Raw genomic sequence first — 18,668 nt, 5'->3', positions numbered from 1 at the left:
CCTACACACTGTATTTATATATTAGTATTAGTTTTAGTATTTAGTATTAGTAAATGTTTTATCTGTTGTAAAAATTGTATGTCTACCTTTAGTATAGGAATGTCTTTTCTGTTGTGCCTGAACACTATCTGTTCACCGTGGGAAGTGAGAAACGTCTTCTCGATTCCCTTGTATGTTTGTGCATGCATAGGAATTGACAATAAAGCTGACTTTGACTTTGACTTTGATCTGGTGTCATGTCACAGTTTCAACACCAGGGGTCATATATGTATGAATAATAATGCTGTTGAGTCCTTGGGCTTTATGTAGCAAATTTCAGGCATCTCAGGAAGATCAAAACAGATGAAACATATGTTAAGTGAATTACCAGGAACCTTAAATTTCAAAAGCTACCATTCGGGAAAATTCTTTTTTTTTTCCTTTGCTGAGATATTTTCCCACACACGTCAGAGCAAAATATGCAGTGCTTTCCTGAAAATGTGTAACTGATATCCAGGCTAAAATTCTGAGTTTTATATCTAAATTCTTGGCTAGAATCATTATCTGAGGTGTGTTAAGAGTGAAAATGTCCTGATAATCGTCTCTGAAATGGGTTGGGGGCAAACAATCGTAAATATTAAACCTGTTCAGTATTTACGACCAAAATTCCTCAGGATTCCTGACTCACGACCCTGTGATTTGTGACGTGGAATGGAATGTAGCCAATGAAGACGCGAGCTGACTGAGAAACAAGTACTGCTGCGTTCAAAGCAACTCGGAACTCATTATTTCCGAGTTGAAAATTCCAATTTTGCGTCGAAATATCTCAAACATAGCTGACCTATATAATCATTTTTTTTTTTACAGACTTACTGAGTATGAGCAGCTTTCCAAGTCCCTTTTCCAAGTAGGAGAAAATCTAAAGTTGCTTGGAACTCAGCATTACATCACGTTGTTAGATCTTGTTTAATCACGCAACATTTCTGGCTTGGAGGAAGATCGATGGTTGAACAGAATCGTTATGTGCGTGGTGTGTTGTGTTGAAATGATCGGTGCGCACACACACATTCACAGTACCATCAAAACTGTTCTATGCCTAATTTTTTTCATCTTCGTGTGGGGTCTGTAACAGATAAAACATCTATTCAGTCGGTCTGGGCAATATATCAAAATTCCAGATATATCGAGATTTCTATTTTGGCCATATATCAAAAATTACAGTATTGTTTATATTGACATTTTTATTTTCTATCAAAAACTGGTTTTAAGGAGTCGCTGCTTCCGCTACTTCATGAAAAAAAAGCCACACTACAAAACTCACTCACACATGCTGTCCGGTATAAGACAAAAAGCCAAAAGTTAAACATATTTTGGAGCTGTTTGCTGATAAATGTGTCTTTGTGCAGACTGAGTTAAAAAAAAATCCAGATTTATATTGAATATTGCCATATAGAGAAAAAAATATCGAGATATAAGTTTTGGTCCATATCACCCAGCCCTACTATTCGGATTTAGAAAATCCTTCTTGTGAATATCTGCTTAGGATTCAACATATGCCACTAAAAATACAAACACCTTACAGCATGCTGAGCTATATCCAAGCCAGCTAGAGAACCACTGCATACATACATAACAGTGAAATACCACTTCCTCTTCAGCATGGTCTCCAAAAACCAAACCACTTCAGCGAGAAAAGAAAGTCCTGTGACACAATGATGTTGTTCTGTAATTTGAGATAACGCAGACAAAATACAGTCCGTATTAAGTAGGGATGCACCGAAAATGAAAATTTGTGGCCAAAGCCGAAGCAAATATAAACGCTTGATCGAATACCGAATATCAAATGTGGTTGTTAAGTTTTTCACGATTTTTTTATTAGTGCATAAATAACCGAGAATACATTTATATTATATTCTGTATTTCAATTTATGCAGTGTTAGAATGTCAGTGCTAAATAAGTATTTTCTGATATTTTTTTAATTGATTTATTCTTTTGAAGCATTAATATTTGTGTAATTACAATGGCTCGATTTTAGTGAAGTTAGTATATATCTATACATCTATAGCCATAAATGTAATGGTACTAATAATTGGTATAATAAGCCTTTTCATACTCTCGGAAATCTCGCTCTCGTTAAGTTCTCGCACGTGAGTTCAATGAACGAGAAGAATAAACTCGTCTTAGCTGACAACGAGTCTGACAGAGATTTACATTATTTTTACCGTTAAAACATTGGTCCTTGAAAGATTTTTTGTGAAAACGTCATATCGGTCTCCAAGGCAGAAATGCCGAGTTAGCTGCTAACGCTAATGCTGCACATGAGCTGAATATGCAGGTTTTTCCTGGCTTTTTAAACAGTGACCAATCAGCTGATCAGTGCGGTTTCACTTACTGACCTGTTTAGTCTTGCATCTTGTGCACTTCCTTCAAATTTATAAATCTAATTAAAATAATAGCTTAATAAAGAAGTTCAGATGAACTATGGCCGGGTCCGTAGAACCTCTCCGCGCTGAATAGCATGTACCACGTTCCCGGGAATTGAGTCAAATGACTCAATTCCACCGAGTAAAACAAATCAAATTGTGCAACGTAAAATCGTAATCAATGTGCTCTCATCCCAGTGTGTGTGATAAAACGTATGTGCTGCAATAAAGGGAAACTGATCAGAGCGTTTATCATTCCATCCAATGGATTAATATCTTAAATAATTGAATCGGGGCTTACGTCTTTATTGGTCAAATATGTTATTACATATATGAAATTTGTCCTCTACATTTAACCCATCCCTGAGGAGCAGTGGGCAGCCATATTGCGGTGCCTGGGGAGCAGTTAGGGGTTAAGGAGCTTGTTCAACATCCCAAAGCGATGGCCCGGGTGAGATTCAAACCGGCAACCCTCCGATTACAAGCCCAGCGTCCTTAACCACCACTCCCCTCTCACGGTCTGAATTATGGATTTTAATTATTCATCATTTTAAACTTAAGCAACACCTAACCTGGTCCAAGTTATGAAGTGGATCAGATCTGAGTGAGTATAAAAGCTCTGTCTCCTGGTGCGCCTTGCACTAACAGTGTTGCTCTTTGCTGTCATCATGAATTTAAACTCATTTGTTTAGGATGATAAGCTGTTCCTCAAATTGTAAAGACGCTCGCTCTGCCAGTTTTCTCCATTGTAATGATTGGTCAGATGATGCTATCTCCTCCCCTTTTATGTGAACGCGCATGTACTGAGGCTAAATACACTTGGCTTAAATTAGCGTGTTGTTATCGACATTCGTAGGACAGCTCCTCCCTGACAGGGAATGTTTGGTTAGGTGAAGCCCGCTAACGGAGATTAATCCAGGATATAATTATCGAGCTTCGTACCAAAGGCCGTAAAGTTCTCTGGAATAAAATTACAAACGCTGTTAGGTTGGAATTATCAACAGAGGGAACGAGCTTGTTTGCGTTGTCGCGCATGCGCAGTTCCAGAGTGTGTAAAAAGGCTTATAATGTCTTCTTAAATTCCTTGTACTGTTTTTAAACTGCACTTGGCGAATAAAAAAAAACCCTTTCTGATTACCAAACCACGATAATATCAGTATCGTGAACCATGTAACGCATAGAGGTATCCTGTGATTCCCACCCCTAATAAAAAAGCATCGCCCACAAACAAAAACAAACAAGTGTTGAAATAGCTGTAGCGGACCACTTACGTGTTGGTTTGCGGCACATTTTGTAAAGGCAGCAACATGGACACACACAGCAGAAAATGATGAGCAGCAACAAGATAATAAAGGCAACGATCCCAACAATCATTGGCAACGGTGATGAATAGGATTACGTTGAGATATCACTGCTGTAAGGAGGAGGGGGAGGGGAGACATTATAGCACACACATTGCAGAATTACTGGGTTAAAAATCCAATAAGAGACAAAAAAAAAAGTATTACAGTAAGAATCGTCTTGTTTATCATCAGTTAATCTCCAAAAAGTGTCTGAGCAGCAGTAGCGACTGTACCACAGCAGAAGGATCTGCACCTCTTGGAATGGTGATATTTTCCATGGAGATCTGTGTAGGAGTGGCATTCCCTTTCTCCAGCTGAGGAACATGAATGTAATGAAAGCCCTGCTTCGGACAACAAATGTAATAAAGTGCAGAGAACAGGAGCTCATCACAGATCACACACTGGATTTATTTTATATAAACAATGGTTAACTTTGTATATATTGTATATAGCATTGAGTATGACTTCCTATTATTAATACTTATTGTTTTTATAACAATCAACTCTATGCTTTATGTTGAGTTTTCATTTATTTTTTAACTCTAATAAACAAGGGCTTTGAATAATTCAAAAATCCTGTTTTTGAGCTGCAGGAAAAAAGATAATCTGACTCATGATCATACATGATAATATGTCAAATATGGGCAAACCGAACAAAACATAACATCAATCTCTAGGGGTGGATCATTCAGACAAAGTAATCAATAATAGATGCATGTATTTCAAATAATTGTTTATCAAAATGGTAAATTACAAGAAACACTCTATGATAAGGATATTTTAACAGATTGACGGATACTTGAAAATCACCATGGTACTTTAGCTGCTGATTTTGTTTATTACATACAGTATGAATTATAAACCGTATATATATATATATATATCATTTCAAACAGCCCACGCAGTTCTAACTGAGCAGTTTACAGCTGGTTTAATAAAAGGTAAAGAGCTCAATGTGTCACTGTTACCTGTGATGTTTTTGATTTGTTTTTAAAACAGCAATTCGGCAAAAATATTTTGTCAAATGTGGGACTCGAACCCACGTTATGTAGAAAAGCTCCAGAAATGTATCAATAGTCCTGGGGGCTATGGCTACGTTAACGTACCTTTAGACACTTTCAACAAAGAAATGCTGTGAAAACAGTGTATCTAGATGCATCGATAGTCTATATAATCGTAATTGAATCGTGAGGTACCTAAAGATTCCCAGCCCTATTGATCTCTGTTGAAATACAGTAAAAAGGTTAAAAAAAAATCATAGGTTGATAATTTTAATGTCAAGTTTGTTTTTGAGTGTTTATTACACATCCAGGTTCATAATTGCAGAGATTTCACAAGTTTTTGTTTGTTTTTTTTGGCGAACCATTTTGTATTTAATCACCTAAAATGATGATGTTTGGTTTAGTTTATGAAAGATCAAACTAGTGTTTAAAATTCGTCAAGACAGTTTAGCATAAAAGCTGTGTATTATTCACTCAAACAGCCAAACTTAGGTCACAAAACAAAGTATCGGTCAAAAATACAAAACAAAAATATTCTTCGTAACACTTTCGCTAGAAAATGTACATTAGCAATGTTTTTACAATTACTGCATCCTAATAGAGAGAGTCAGTTTGTAATAATGCTGGCCTAAATCCTAAAAGTCTGGTGTTTTTGACTATGACACTTTCGGTTTACTGCAAATGACGTCACTGGCATCACCCTGAGCGTGTGGTGTCTCAACATGACCTCCGCCACGGAGCTCAGTCCACTCGCAGTTAGTCACAGAGAAATGTGGAAATGTCTGAATAACAGATTACACTTACTGGATATAGAGGGGAAATAAATAATGTAAAAAACCAGCACAGCAACACTGGACAGGCCTGACGCCATGGCGGCTCCCTGCGTCCTGGAATCAGACGGAGAAAAAAATCGGTGGATCCTCCAGCGGTGAGGAGGAAGTAGGGCTGAGTTACATTAAAGACAAAACTGTTCCACCAGAGTTGCGACAACGGAAGTCCAAAATGCTCGACCGTCACGTGATTCACGGAAGACAGAATTTGTTCCCGGAAGTTAGTGGCGGGCCATTCGAATCCATTGATTCCTCGTGACATAACTGGGATTTTCGGTCATTTGTCGTCAATAACTGCATTGATTGACAATATTTATACAGTACACCACCATATGTATGTGTAATGTATTCTCTTTGCAGATGACACTACTTTATTTTATTCTGGGGAAAATTTAACACAGGTGTTGGAAGTAGTTAAAAATTAATTTTAAAAAAGAAAAAATTGGTTTGACATTAAACAATTGTCACTAAATTTTGGAAAAACAAACTTTATGGTATTCAGTAACAGAAGGAAAGATATTGCATATTATACACGATATTGAAATAAATAGAGTAAGGGAAACCAATTTTTTGTGTGCTATGGTTGATGAGAATTTGATCTGGAAATCACATATAATTATACAAATATGAAAATATCAAAAACAATAGCTGTACTATATAAAGTAAATGATCTATTGGATAACAAAGCACTGTTCATGTTATATAACTGTCTGATTGTTCCTTATCTGACCTATTGTGTAGAAGTCTGGGAAAATGCCTGTAAGACAAACATCCAGTCAGTCTTTATATTACAGAAAAGAGCCAAACGAATAATAAGCAGAACACAATATAGACATCCAACAAACCCATTATTCCATCAGTTAAAAATGTTGAAGTTCAATGACATTGTAGATTATAGTATTTTGCAAATTATGCATAAAGCACATCAAAAAAATCTTACCTGTAAATCTCCAGGTCAGATTTGTAAAAAGAGTAAGTAAGTATAATTTAAAAGGAAAAGAGATCTTTATGAAACCAAAGTTTAGGACAAAGTTAAAGGAGCGTTGCATTTCTGTAATAGGGGTGTCTTTATGGAACAATCTGAGCAAGGATTTAAAAGAATGTAAAGCAAATATAAGATTTAAACATCTAATTAAGACAAGTATATTATTAAAATGTAATGAACTCCTCTGAAGTACCATAATGTGGTGATGTTGTTATTTACCCTTTATGTTTTTGTTCTATAGTGTTGTTTTCTGGTTTGGTTGTAATAAAAAGTTAAAGCATGTTCATTTTTCCAGGTACTTTAAATACCTTACCTTTTGGCCACACCAGCCTGTCATTGGCTGATCTCATTAGATCTCAGAAGCTAAGCAGGTCTGGTCCTGGTTAGTAGGTGGATGGAGACCACTGAGAATTCCAGGTGCCACAGTGGAGTGGCAGTCACCTCAGTGGTATCTGTCATTGTGTCCTTGGGCAAGGCACTTCACCCATATTGCCTAGTATGAATGTAGTATGTGAGTGAGAGTTGGTGGTGGTCAGAGGGGCCGATGCCCACTATGGCAGCCTCGCCTCCGTCAGTCTGCCCCAGGGCAGCTGTGGCTACAATAGTAGTTTACCACCACTAAGTGTGGAGTGAAAGAATAATCCCTTAATTCTGTAAAGTGACTTTGAGTGTCTATGATAAAGTATATAAAGTATATGAAATTGATGCATTGTTATAATTTTTTTACCGTTTTTTAATTTAAACATTTTTTTATATGTATGTTATTCTGTGCTTTGGCTTTTCCAAACTTGTGTTTTCTCTTGTCATTATTGCATTTGTCATTCATGTGTTCAGGATATGACTAGGTGGTTTCTGTTTCCATTAAAGGAGTTCCTGCTTGTTGCTGTTAATAAATGACCTTGTAATGACAAGTGGGACATATTGTTATAAATGAGCTTAGAATCAAATGCTGCGTCAGCGTTTAGCAAGTCTTTTAGTATGTGAAGCAATTATAGTTTAAGAATCAATAATTTCAGTAAAACAGATGATATTATCAGTTAAACATCTTGTAATAAGTGCAGGTAAATGTAGTATCTATATAGAGCCAGGAGGTGGTGGTAGAGCTACAGTATAGATGTGCTGTTCCACAGGTTGGACCATGTGAATAGATTGTAAACTTTCCATGTGACCAGCAGTGATTAGAACTCAGTGAAGGAGAACCAGCAGAACAACAAGGATGCTTTAAAAGCACAGAGTCAGTTAAACTCAGACACAGAGTAGCTCATCTGGAGGACTGGGACCATTCCTGGGGGACTGGGACCATTCCTGGAGGTGGACTGGGACCATTCCTGGAGGTGGACTGGGACCATTCCTGGAGGACTGGGACCATTCCTGGAGGTGGACTGGGACCATTCCTGGAGGACTGGGACCATTCCTGGAGGACTGGTCTGATGTCAGCTGGTTAGTGATGGAGGATGTGAGGGATTGAAGCACTAGAAATAGAAATAGATAAGTGTTTGTCAGCAATATATAATAACTCTCCTTATGATTGTAACTATATAATTATAACACATACACTTCTTTATGACTGTGTTTACAGTCTCTCTCTCTTTTTATTTACTTGATATTATATGCAGTGCAGAAGTGCTTGTCTTTTAATTCTCCTTTTGCCAAATGTCACAGTACTTTAAATGATTTTTAATGCAAAAACTGAATTTGTTTCAAATGTTTTGTGAAATTAATTTAAATCAGTGGTATGTGTCGTTCTTCACTAATAATATAGCATTAATAATAATAGTAATAACAGCAATACTAAGATAAAAGAATAATATAATCATGATATTGATCTCTGAAGGAAAATTAATTAATAATAATAATACAATGAGAATACCAGTAACTACAATATTAAAGGAGTGTACAAGGGTTCATTAGCATGTTAGCTCAGCTTCTGTAACATCTCACAGCTTCTCCATCAGCTGCTCTGCATTTCATTATGAGGTGCATTCACTTTCCCCAGGAGAGTGTGGGAAAATATAGTCTCTATAGGAAACCCTAACATATGATCCCTGATATCCAGGTTAGAAGAGTGCTTAGATTGATCAGAAAGAGCTGAACTAGTTTGATCTAAAACACTTCTTTATCAAAGTCTCCTCTTTACAGTAGAATATATTCAACCATTAGCAGGAGGCAGAAAAATCCCAGGTTGAGTGAAGGCAGCACAGGTGCAGGTGGTTAATTGTTCACCCTCTCCTCTCTGTGTGACCTGACTCACTTTGACTTTCACACGTCATTGAACACTAACTAAACCAGATACACAGACTCATTGTGACCCTGTATTGACTGTGTTTGGGGCCAATCAGCATCACTTCTAGATTGTGGATATCCATCAGATGGTACTATTGATATGTTCAACAGTGATAAACAGTGAATGAAAGCTGCTTCAACTGTTTACTGTTATTAATAATTAAACTTCACTTCCCTTATTAAGAGATTTTATTAACTCACCTGTTCACTGGTGTTGTGGATTATCCTGCAGCTGCTCCCAGGGTTTTCTCCAGTGCTGTTGAGCGTAGGGGACCCCAATGTTGTAGTGATGGCGCCCCCTACGCTCCGTTTTCAGCAACGTAGGGAGATTTTCTGTTGTTTTTTTAATTTTTTTAATCGGTACCATTGTTGCACACTTGGACACAAAGGGACTTACAGGCGTTCACGGATTGTTTAAACTCATTTTTTAATCTGAATAATCCAGAAAGACATACATCAGCCTCACCATCTATTTAATACAGGCGATCTGGACGGATGCTCCAGTCTTTACCTGAGGACCCCTGCAGCCCTTTACCTGCCCCTGATGCCAAGAGGGTCCAGCTGTAGAACCTCTACGCTCAGCTCATCCACGCTCATCTCCGGAAGTGACGTCAGGAAATGAAGAAAAAATTACAAAATAAAACCGATAGCATATCCATGTTAGCTAGGCACTTCCGGAAGGTTTCTCTGCATTTTAATACCTTTATTAACCAGATTCCTCAGCAGTGTTACATTGAAAAAACAAAATATAATATACCTCGTCAACAACATATAAACTGATCAGCATTTCCGTGAATGATGTTGATCGTCGAGAGACACAATAGTTTTATTTGTGCTGCAGTCCTATCACAACCTCTTTGTTTTAACCTTAAAACGGGGATAAATGTAGGATAAATTCAATGTTTACAAATTCATAGCATTGTTAATACCTTAAAACTTTAAGTGCAACACATGAAGGTAAAATATTTCATCAAGTCCGTTTTATAACTGGCAGTTATGTATAGTATCATATATATATATATAGTTGGGGACCTGTGTAAAAGCTATTCTCCTGTGAAATCTGTGTCCTGTTTATGTGCACAGTTCCACAATAGCGTGCTTGAACAAGCTAGAAAACACGCCTGGAGAGCGACAAATTAAATATTTTTATGTCCAATTGTGTCAATGGCATTTACAAAGCGCTTAAATGGAAGTTAATCTACAGAACTGGAGGAGGGTTTAATTTTATCCTCTAGTGTAGAGAAGTCTTCTAGGCACACAGGATTAAAAGAGGAGCACATTTGGGAGGGAGGTTCAGTTGGAGTTGGGCTTCACAAAGGAAGTGGTTGGATTTTATCTTTCATGTCCCGGGAAAGTCACTGCTGTCTTCCTTACAGAGCACAGGAATAGCCATAGTGGCTTCTTAAGGAACACTTTTATGTACCTTGGCACGGTTCTCTGACACACATTAGTAACATTACACACCACAGACGTACTCACATCATTACTAATGATGTGTTGCGTTAGGTTTGTTAATTTTTATTTTCCTAACGGTAGTTTTCTTTATAACATTGTGGATACAGAGCATTTAGTGAAAGTCACTGAGAGGTTGATCTACATTAAAACATCTACTGACGTCTGTAGTAAAGTTCACTGAATACAAACCTGTGGCAAATGTAAAGGGTAAAAAGTCAATTTAAAAGAATACACATTTATGGCTCAACATTGACTTTACGTTGTTTAATACTGTAATATAGGTGAATGTATAAAAGTAACTCAAGGTTTACATACTCAGGGTTGATTAACCCACTTCATACCAGCTGTAATAGAATCAGATAAACAGAGTTTCCCATCGTGGGGTATGTTGACCCAGAGTTTATGGATAAACTCAGAGTTTGTTAACCCTCCTTTATGGAACACAACCCTGGACATATTGTCAAAGGTTTTCTGAGGACCAATCAGGAGCTATTGGCTGCACCTGTGATGTTCTCCTTCAGCTGACTCCAATCAGTAGCTCAGAGTCTATATAAGGGGGGGCAGAGCCCTCGCTCAGTTTAGTGTGTGCTATCAGAGGGTCAACACATATTATTGCAAGTTACAACCAATTTTACAAGTAATGCCTCGTCAAATGATGTCACTATCAAACTATGACCCCGCCTACATTTTCTTACGGTGGCCAGGATAATTGGATTTACCATTTTAATGCAAACGCCGGAACTTTGAACGGCAGGAGAGGAGAGAAAACAATAGTCTGAACTTTATGTGGAAAAATACGAATACCTCTGGTGAATATGTCAATACAACATAGTAATGTTTAAGTAAAAACAATAAAAAAAAAAAAAACTAAAAAAATCAACATACATAGAAATTAAGGGTAAAAATCGGGGGAAAAAACAAAATTGGGGAACGTAAATGTATTCATGATTACCAACCACACAAGGGGTTACAATTTTTGTTCACATAAGACAGCAAAATTAATCAATTTAAGCTCTAATAAATAAAAATGATGAATGGTGGATCTTGCAATGCAGGGTTTATTTATACCAGGGGTCTGCAACCTGTGGCTCTGGAGCCTCATGTGGCTCAGCATTATCTTGTCTCCTTTGGTAAAGGATGCATCAGTGTTTCTTATGCTGCCTTTACACCAAACGCGCTTTTTGCGGGACCGTTCGCATGTATCGCGCGAAACCTTCCGCAGGATTCGCAGGATCAAAAATGTTTCCCTATTTGCTTCATATTCGGGTCTGAAGCGAAGCTCCGCCCACCAGACTCCCAAAAAGGCGGCAACCAAGCTCTGTTTCTTTTCACACCCAACTATGGAGGACCCCAGGAAAATCACTGCACTTTACCTCTTTTTGAAGAGGAACAGCCGTCAAAACGCACGATGCCGGCGTTCCTGGATTCACCAGGTGTTTCACTGCCTGCTCCAGGAGCTTCGCCTGGATGATGACCGCTTCTAGCGGTACCTGCGACTGACCGTTGCCCAATTCGACGACCTGCTGGGTCGGATTGGCCCACGGATCTCCCGGCAGGACACCAACTACCGGCGTTCTATCTCTGCATCCGCACGGCTGTCCATCTGTAAGTTTCATTAACCGAAGATGCCATTGCCATGATTCATCAGACATATCGCTCAAATACACAATAAAGATAGATACTTCATTAAAATGTTTGTCCTCTTTAGACACCTATTCTGGGAAATAAGGCCTGCCTCATTCATATTATTTATTGTTAGTAATTAATATATTATTTAAGTAATAATTCACAAATCATTATTTATTTACTATTGGTAATTATTTTCGTCTGAAGAAACCTATTCTGGGAGATTAGACCTGCTTCATGAATATTATGTGTTGTTTCTAATTTCTTTAATATGAAGCAATCATAAATCATTATGTACTAATAATTATTGTCCTCTGGCTACACCTATTCTGGGAGATTAGGCCTGCTTCATTAATATTATGTATTGTTTCTAATTTCTTTAATATGAAGCAATCATAAATCATTATGTACTAATAATTATTGTCCTCTGGCTACACCTATTCTGGGAAATAAGGCCTGCCTCATTAATATTGTTTATTGTTGATAATTAATATATTATTTAAGTAATAATTCACAAATCATTATTTATTTACTATTGGTAATTATTTTCCTCTGAAGAAACCTATTCTGGGAGATTAAGCCTGCTTCATTAATAATATTATGTATTGTTTATAATTTATTTAATATGAAGTAATCATAAATCATTATGTACTAATAATTATTGTCCTCTGGAGACACATTGTGGGAGATAAGGCGTGTTCTCTCTCTCTCTCATTTCTTCCTCTTTTATGCACACACCCACATTATGTATATTTGATCATCAATCAATCTAATCTTTTCTGTGTTGTTCACCGTGCAGGTACCTGGCCACAGGTGACTCCTTTAGGATCATAGCAAACAGCTTCCGCGTTGGGGTCTCCACCGTCTCCATCATTGTGCCTGAGGTTGCAGCTGCTATCTGGGACTGCCTAGTGGAGGAGTTCATGGCTGTTCCCACCACAGAGGAGTGGAAGTCCATTGCTGAGACCTTTGAGGCAAAGTGGAATTTCCCTCTCTGCTGTGGAGCACTTGATGGAAAACATGTTGTCCTTAAAGCCGCCCCCCCAAGTCAGGATCCATGTTCTACAACTACAAGGGAACATATTCTTTAGTTCTCCTTGCAGTTGTAGATGCAAATTATTGTTTCCGGGTGATTGATGTCGTGGGCTATGGAAGAACAAGTGATGGAGGGATCCTCGCCAACTCCACGTTTGGTCAGGCTCTCCGGGCCGGCACCCTCCCCTTGCCTGCAGACCAGACACTGCCAGGGGCAGACCACCATGGGCCACAGCCCCACACGTTTGTTGCCGATGAGGCATTTCCACTCAGGAAAAACCTCATGAGGCCATTTCCTGGGTGCAACATCCCAAGAGAGCAGAAAATTTTCAATTACCGTCTGTCCCGGGCTTGTATGGTGGTGGAAGACGCCTTTGGCATCCTCTCCTCTCAGTGGAGAATGTACAGGCGTGCCATGGAGGTGAGGGTAGATGTTGCAGAGAAATGTGTGAAGGCAACCTGTGTTCTGCACAACTTCCTGCGACACACATCTACCACAGCCAGGGTGAACAATCCAACTGCTGAGGTGGAGCCACTGCCAGGACTGGGAAGAGTTGCCGCCAACTACTCTGGACGGGAGGCCATCAGGGTGCGAGAGGTCTTCACGTCATACTTCTCTGCAGAGGGAGCTGTTCCGTGGCAAGACAGCAGGCTGTCATAGTGCACCAGCGCACACAAAACGGCTCTTTTAAGAGCCAACCACATACGTCTATAGAGCATACTTCCTACTGCATTAACATGTGTATAATAAATATGGATAATTGGGGGAGAGACATTTGCCATCTTCATTTTTAACCAGACATAAACAATCCATGAAACCTCACCTCAGAAATTCAGTTAAGGCATTAAAGGTCTCACAGAGACATAAGGAAACTCTAAATTCTTATATGAACATTATATATAACCTTGATGTGGAGTACACATATAGATGTTTAGATGCATTGGTAAAAAATACAAAGAAAGCGAATGTCAACTTGAAAATGTGATTTTACTCAACAATCCTTAAAGAACATTATTTACATGAGCTTTATAATACCTCGATTTTAAACAAACTATTATATTAACTTTATAATACCTCGATTTTAAACAAACTATTATATTAACTTTATAATACCTCAATTTTAAATAAACTATTCACATGAACTTTATAATACCTCAATTTTAAACAAACTATTCACATGAACTTTATAATACCTCAATTTTAAACAAACTATTTACATTAACTTTATAAAACTTCGAAATAAACTATTTACAATGTGATTCCTACCATGCAAAGAGTGCCCCCACCCCACCCCACCCAGCCAAATCTAAAACCTATTCAAAATTTTCTAAATTTAGAGTCACCGGAAGATTGTCAACAAGTACTTTGTACATTTGTAATTTTACAAACTCCCTGTTTTCTGGGGGCACTCTTTGCAGGGTAGGAAGCAGGCTTTTTAAAAACATTTCATCTGCCGACATAGGTGGTGGATGGAGAAGGAGGAGGTCTTCTGAGGGCCTCCATGATGACCAGGTCCATCTCACTTGGGCCTTGGCTGGGTCTCTTCTTTGCCCTCCTTCCTTTAAAGAAACATATATTAATAGCTTATCAAGTCACTGTTACTTAAATACGATCATAGATATATTTTAATTAATCGAGGTAATGATCAACATTGTCATCACTGATATACCAAGCATTTAAAGATACATTGTATTTATAACAGAATGCAAAACAACTTCTGTTATGATCATACCAGATGGTTTGGCTGCACTTGATCCTGCAGGAGATGCTGCTGCAGCATTAGCAGGAACCCTTGCAACAGCAGCAGCACCCCCATCAGCACCTCCAGCCTCCACATCAGCACCACCAGCCTCCACATCAGCACCACCAGCATCCTCTCCTTCGCCCTCACCTTCTGCTTCCTCTCCCTCATTGTTTACCTCTGAGTGACAACAAACATGAGATATGAAATATTACTATACATTTTAAATCATGATACTAGATTTTTATCCCCCCCCCCACCCACACTAGAAGAAGTCCTATTGTGCATAAAGGTCTGATTATGAAGCAGATACATTTTTCTATATGTATATATGTCTGCACTGATAAACAAACCTCCAGTCTCTGATGGATGACCATACTCTGCAGCCCTGTCTTCCTCAACCCCCTGCACCATGTTGCTGCTGGTGTCTCTCGGTGAAATGAAGGGGTCGAGGAAGGACATGACCGCAGAGTATTTCCACCTTTTTGATGGCCCTGCAGCTGACCCACTCCTTTTCTCCTGACACTTTCTTTTCTCCTTTAAGTAAGTGTCTCTCAGGCCCTTCCACCTTTTACGGCAGAGATCCGCTGTTATAAACAGCAGAAAAATAAACAATAATATGTATACAACGGTATAACATATATCAATCCTTACTAAATAAAATAAAATGTTTTTATTAATTTATATATTGCCACTCTAAATTTAATTGATGACGTTTGTTTTATAAATATGAAATAGTGTATCAATATTATGTAATATACATGTACAGACTGTATATATAAAAATTGTGCAGAATTTATATTGAGTGTGTATTGTAAAAATAGTAATATAAGTTAAATATTTTTTGTGTGTGATATTATGTAGATAACCTGGTTTTTTATGTTGTGATGGTGAAATAAGCTTTGCTTCAACCTATACCCTTTCGGCTGAAGAATTGAACTACTGGGTGTTGTTTGTTCTGTACTTGTTTATGAAGACTATAAAACGGCGGTAAAATAACACAGCGGCCATTAGCTGCAAATCCTAGCTCATTGCCGACTTTCAAAGATGAAAACTACAGAGAAAGAAGATTTACCTGCTAGTCCCACCGCTTCGCCGATCGTCCTCCACGCCAGGTCCTTCTTGGTCCGGTCCCGGTACCAATAACTGGCTGTGTTGAACAGCTCAGGGTGGTCACACACCGCTACGATTAGCTTGTCATCCATGTTTGAATAGGTGGGTGGACTGGTTTCCGCGTTGACGGCATGACGTCTTTGCCATCAAGGACTCTGATTGGCGTTCGCGCCTGCGCGTCACGCGAAACTGCCGCTGGAGTTCAATATTTTCAACTCAAGCGAACGGCGAATAACGCGAAATCATCATCTTTTCAGTCCATCTTAAAAGAGAAACAGCTGGTCGACCTTAAATATTACCAGTAGAGGCGCTTGATCCCTCTTTGAAGGTGACGCCAAAGCTTCCCATTGGTCAAAACTCTGCATTTAAACGAGGGGTGTGCTCATGAAAAGCCGTTAATAACGTCAGTTCACCTGTTGGCAGAAAGCGACACAAACATGGCGATAGACTGGAGTGGAGCAGGGTTCACGCTAACTTTATTCATGTTTTCTTGTATTTTTGCGGGCATACGGACCGAAGCGGCGGTTTCAGACACTAGAAATGTCACTCAAATACTCGGCATGAGGCTGGAGAAGAGCGAAAAACCCGCGGAGACCACCGTGAAGGGAGTTATTCAGGTGACCGAGGGAAGCCCCATCCTCGTCAGGTTCTACGGGCTCCACCTGTTCCCTAACAGCTCGGAAATCATCACCTTCGCCGAGCTGTATTCAAGCGAGGAAGAGGACGATGATCTTGGCGCCATAGAAGTGTCACTGAACAGAACCTGTCCCGAACACACTAAGGATATAGTGGTGAATGGCCCCATGGAAGTGAGTAACCAGAAAACAGCCGGAGTAGTCAGTCTCAACGTCAAACAGCTCCGAAAAAGCGAGGCGGTTAAAGTGTTCGGGCTGTGTGTGCTGGACCGGGCCGAGCAGAAGTGGCTGCTGCTGGATGAGAAGGACGGTAGACTGCGGGTGGTGGAGGTGAAGAAGTCCCTGTTGCCCATCTGGCTGCAAGTGATCCTCATCGCCTTCCTGTTGGTGCTGTCCGGGATGTTTAGTGGACTCAACCTGGGTCTGATGGCTCTGGACCCTATGGAGCTCCGTATTGTGCAGAGCTGTGGAACTGAGAAGGAGAAGAAGTATGCTAGAAAGATAGAACCCATCCGCAGGAAAGGGAATTATCTTCTCTGTTCACTACTTCTAGGCAACGTCCTGGTTAACACCACCCTCACCATCCTCCTGGATGACCTGATTGGCTCTGGGTTAGAGGCGGCGGTCGCGTCCACCTGTGGGATCGTCATCTTTGGGGAGATCATCCCCCAGGCCCTGTGCTCTCGGAACGGCCTGGCTATTGGAGCCAACACAATCCTGGTCACCAAGTTACTCATGTTGCTTACCTTCCCTCTGTCCTGGCCCATAAGCAAGATCCTGGACTGCGTGCTGGGCCAGGAGATCGGCACCGTGTACAACCGAGAGAAGCTGGTGGAGATGCTGAAAATCACCGAGCCCTACAACGACCTGATCAAGGAGGAGCTCAACATGATCCAAGGGGCCCTGGAGCTGAGGACCAAAACGGTGGAGGACGTGATGACACCAGTCAGCAACTGCTTCATGATCCACAGCGACGCAGTGCTGGACTTCAACACCATGTCAGAGATCATGAAGAGTGGATACACCAGGATACCCGTGTATGAAGATGAACGCTCCAACATCGTGAACGTCCTCTTTGCCGTGGATCTAACCTTCGTGGACCCAAATGACTGCATCCCCCTGAAGACCATCACCCAGTTCTACAACCACCCAGTCCACTTTGTCTTCCATAACACAAAGCTGGACTCCATGCTGGAGGAGTTCAAGAAAGGTTTGTGGTAATCTTTTCTGCATTGATTGTGACTTTCTCTGCTGATGATGTGAGGAGGTCTCTCTGGTTGCTAGGTAACAGAGGATTGGGATGTGCTTGTTGGAAGCCTCAGGATCAACAATGGAAGATTCAACTTCATTCTCGTGTTTGTTCTTTTGTCGTCCATTTCTCTCTTTCATTTCCCACAAAGGGTCATCACATACATCAATAGAAATAATTTTATAAATTTAGAGAATTTCAACCAATTTATCTCTCAAAAACTCATGACTTCATTGCACAGTATTCAGTGTCAGACTCTGGCTTCAATTTTATAAAGTCATGTTTTTTTTACAGCAAGTCAGCATAGCTCAAAGTGCCGTTACTATAAAAAAATTTAAAAAAAACTTGCTCTAACATGTAATTGCTGTGGTAGCTGTCTTGTTTCTGAGTTAACAACATCTGTCCATGTATTAAAGACATGGGTCCTGAATTTATTTATTTATTTTTTAAAGTGAACATGTTTTAGTGACGTCACAAAAATATCATTAGTTGTGAGATTATTTTTGGTTAAGATTTGAGAAAAACTTAAGTGAGTCCCTGAAAAGCAAAGTTGGAGGTCTTTGTCAAAACAGATGTTATCTATTCACGGAAAACGTAATTACCTCAGTTGTAATTTGAATAATACAAATAATTGTATTTCTAACTCTGCTTTTAAAACATCCTCATGCACCATCGTACTTGGTTATTTATTACCATACTGGTGCGCATTGCTCATTGTCACAGCTCACTGAGCTCAGTGATTATATCAAGAAAAATACCGAGGAAAATGTGTTTTCCTTCTCAACAATTTTATACAGACCCCATCATTCCCGGGCCGTGCTTCAGTTTATTTTCACTCTTTAATAAAAGGTATTTCGTAAAGTTAGAAGCTGTATTTAGTGACCCCATCTTGATGATATCACACAGTAATCTTATTTATTGCTCAACATATCTAGCAAACAACAGTAGATTGCTGCTGCAGTGTGTGT

General features: G+C 39.4%; 1 protein-coding gene across 5 annotated transcripts in view; it reads left to right on the top strand.

The window, feature by feature from the left end:
- Positions 1-7,871: 7,871 nt before the first annotated feature.
- LOC114460827 (metal transporter CNNM4-like) overlaps positions 7,872-18,668 on the top strand; it is a 38,749-nt gene continuing 27,952 nt past the window's right edge. For 3 of the 5 annotated variants that reach the window (XM_028442705.1, XM_028442702.1, XM_028442701.1), the window contains exon 1: positions 16,239-17,661. In XM_028442705.1, coding sequence (XP_028298506.1) covers positions 16,254-17,661 — 1,408 coding nt within the window. In that variant the 5' untranslated portion in view covers positions 16,239-16,253. Of the gene's footprint in view, positions 7,897-7,947; positions 8,003-16,238; positions 17,662-18,668 lie in introns of those variants that run through there. The other 2 variants (XM_028442704.1, XM_028442703.1) reach the window with 2 other exon arrangements.

This window comes from Gouania willdenowi, unplaced genomic scaffold (genome assembly GCF_900634775.1).
Source record: "Gouania willdenowi unplaced genomic scaffold, fGouWil2.1 scaffold_7_arrow_ctg1, whole genome shotgun sequence".
Classification (NCBI taxonomy): Eukaryota; Metazoa; Chordata; class Actinopteri; order Blenniiformes; family Gobiesocidae; genus Gouania; species Gouania willdenowi.
This window is presented reverse-complemented; position numbering and strand designations above follow the sequence as displayed.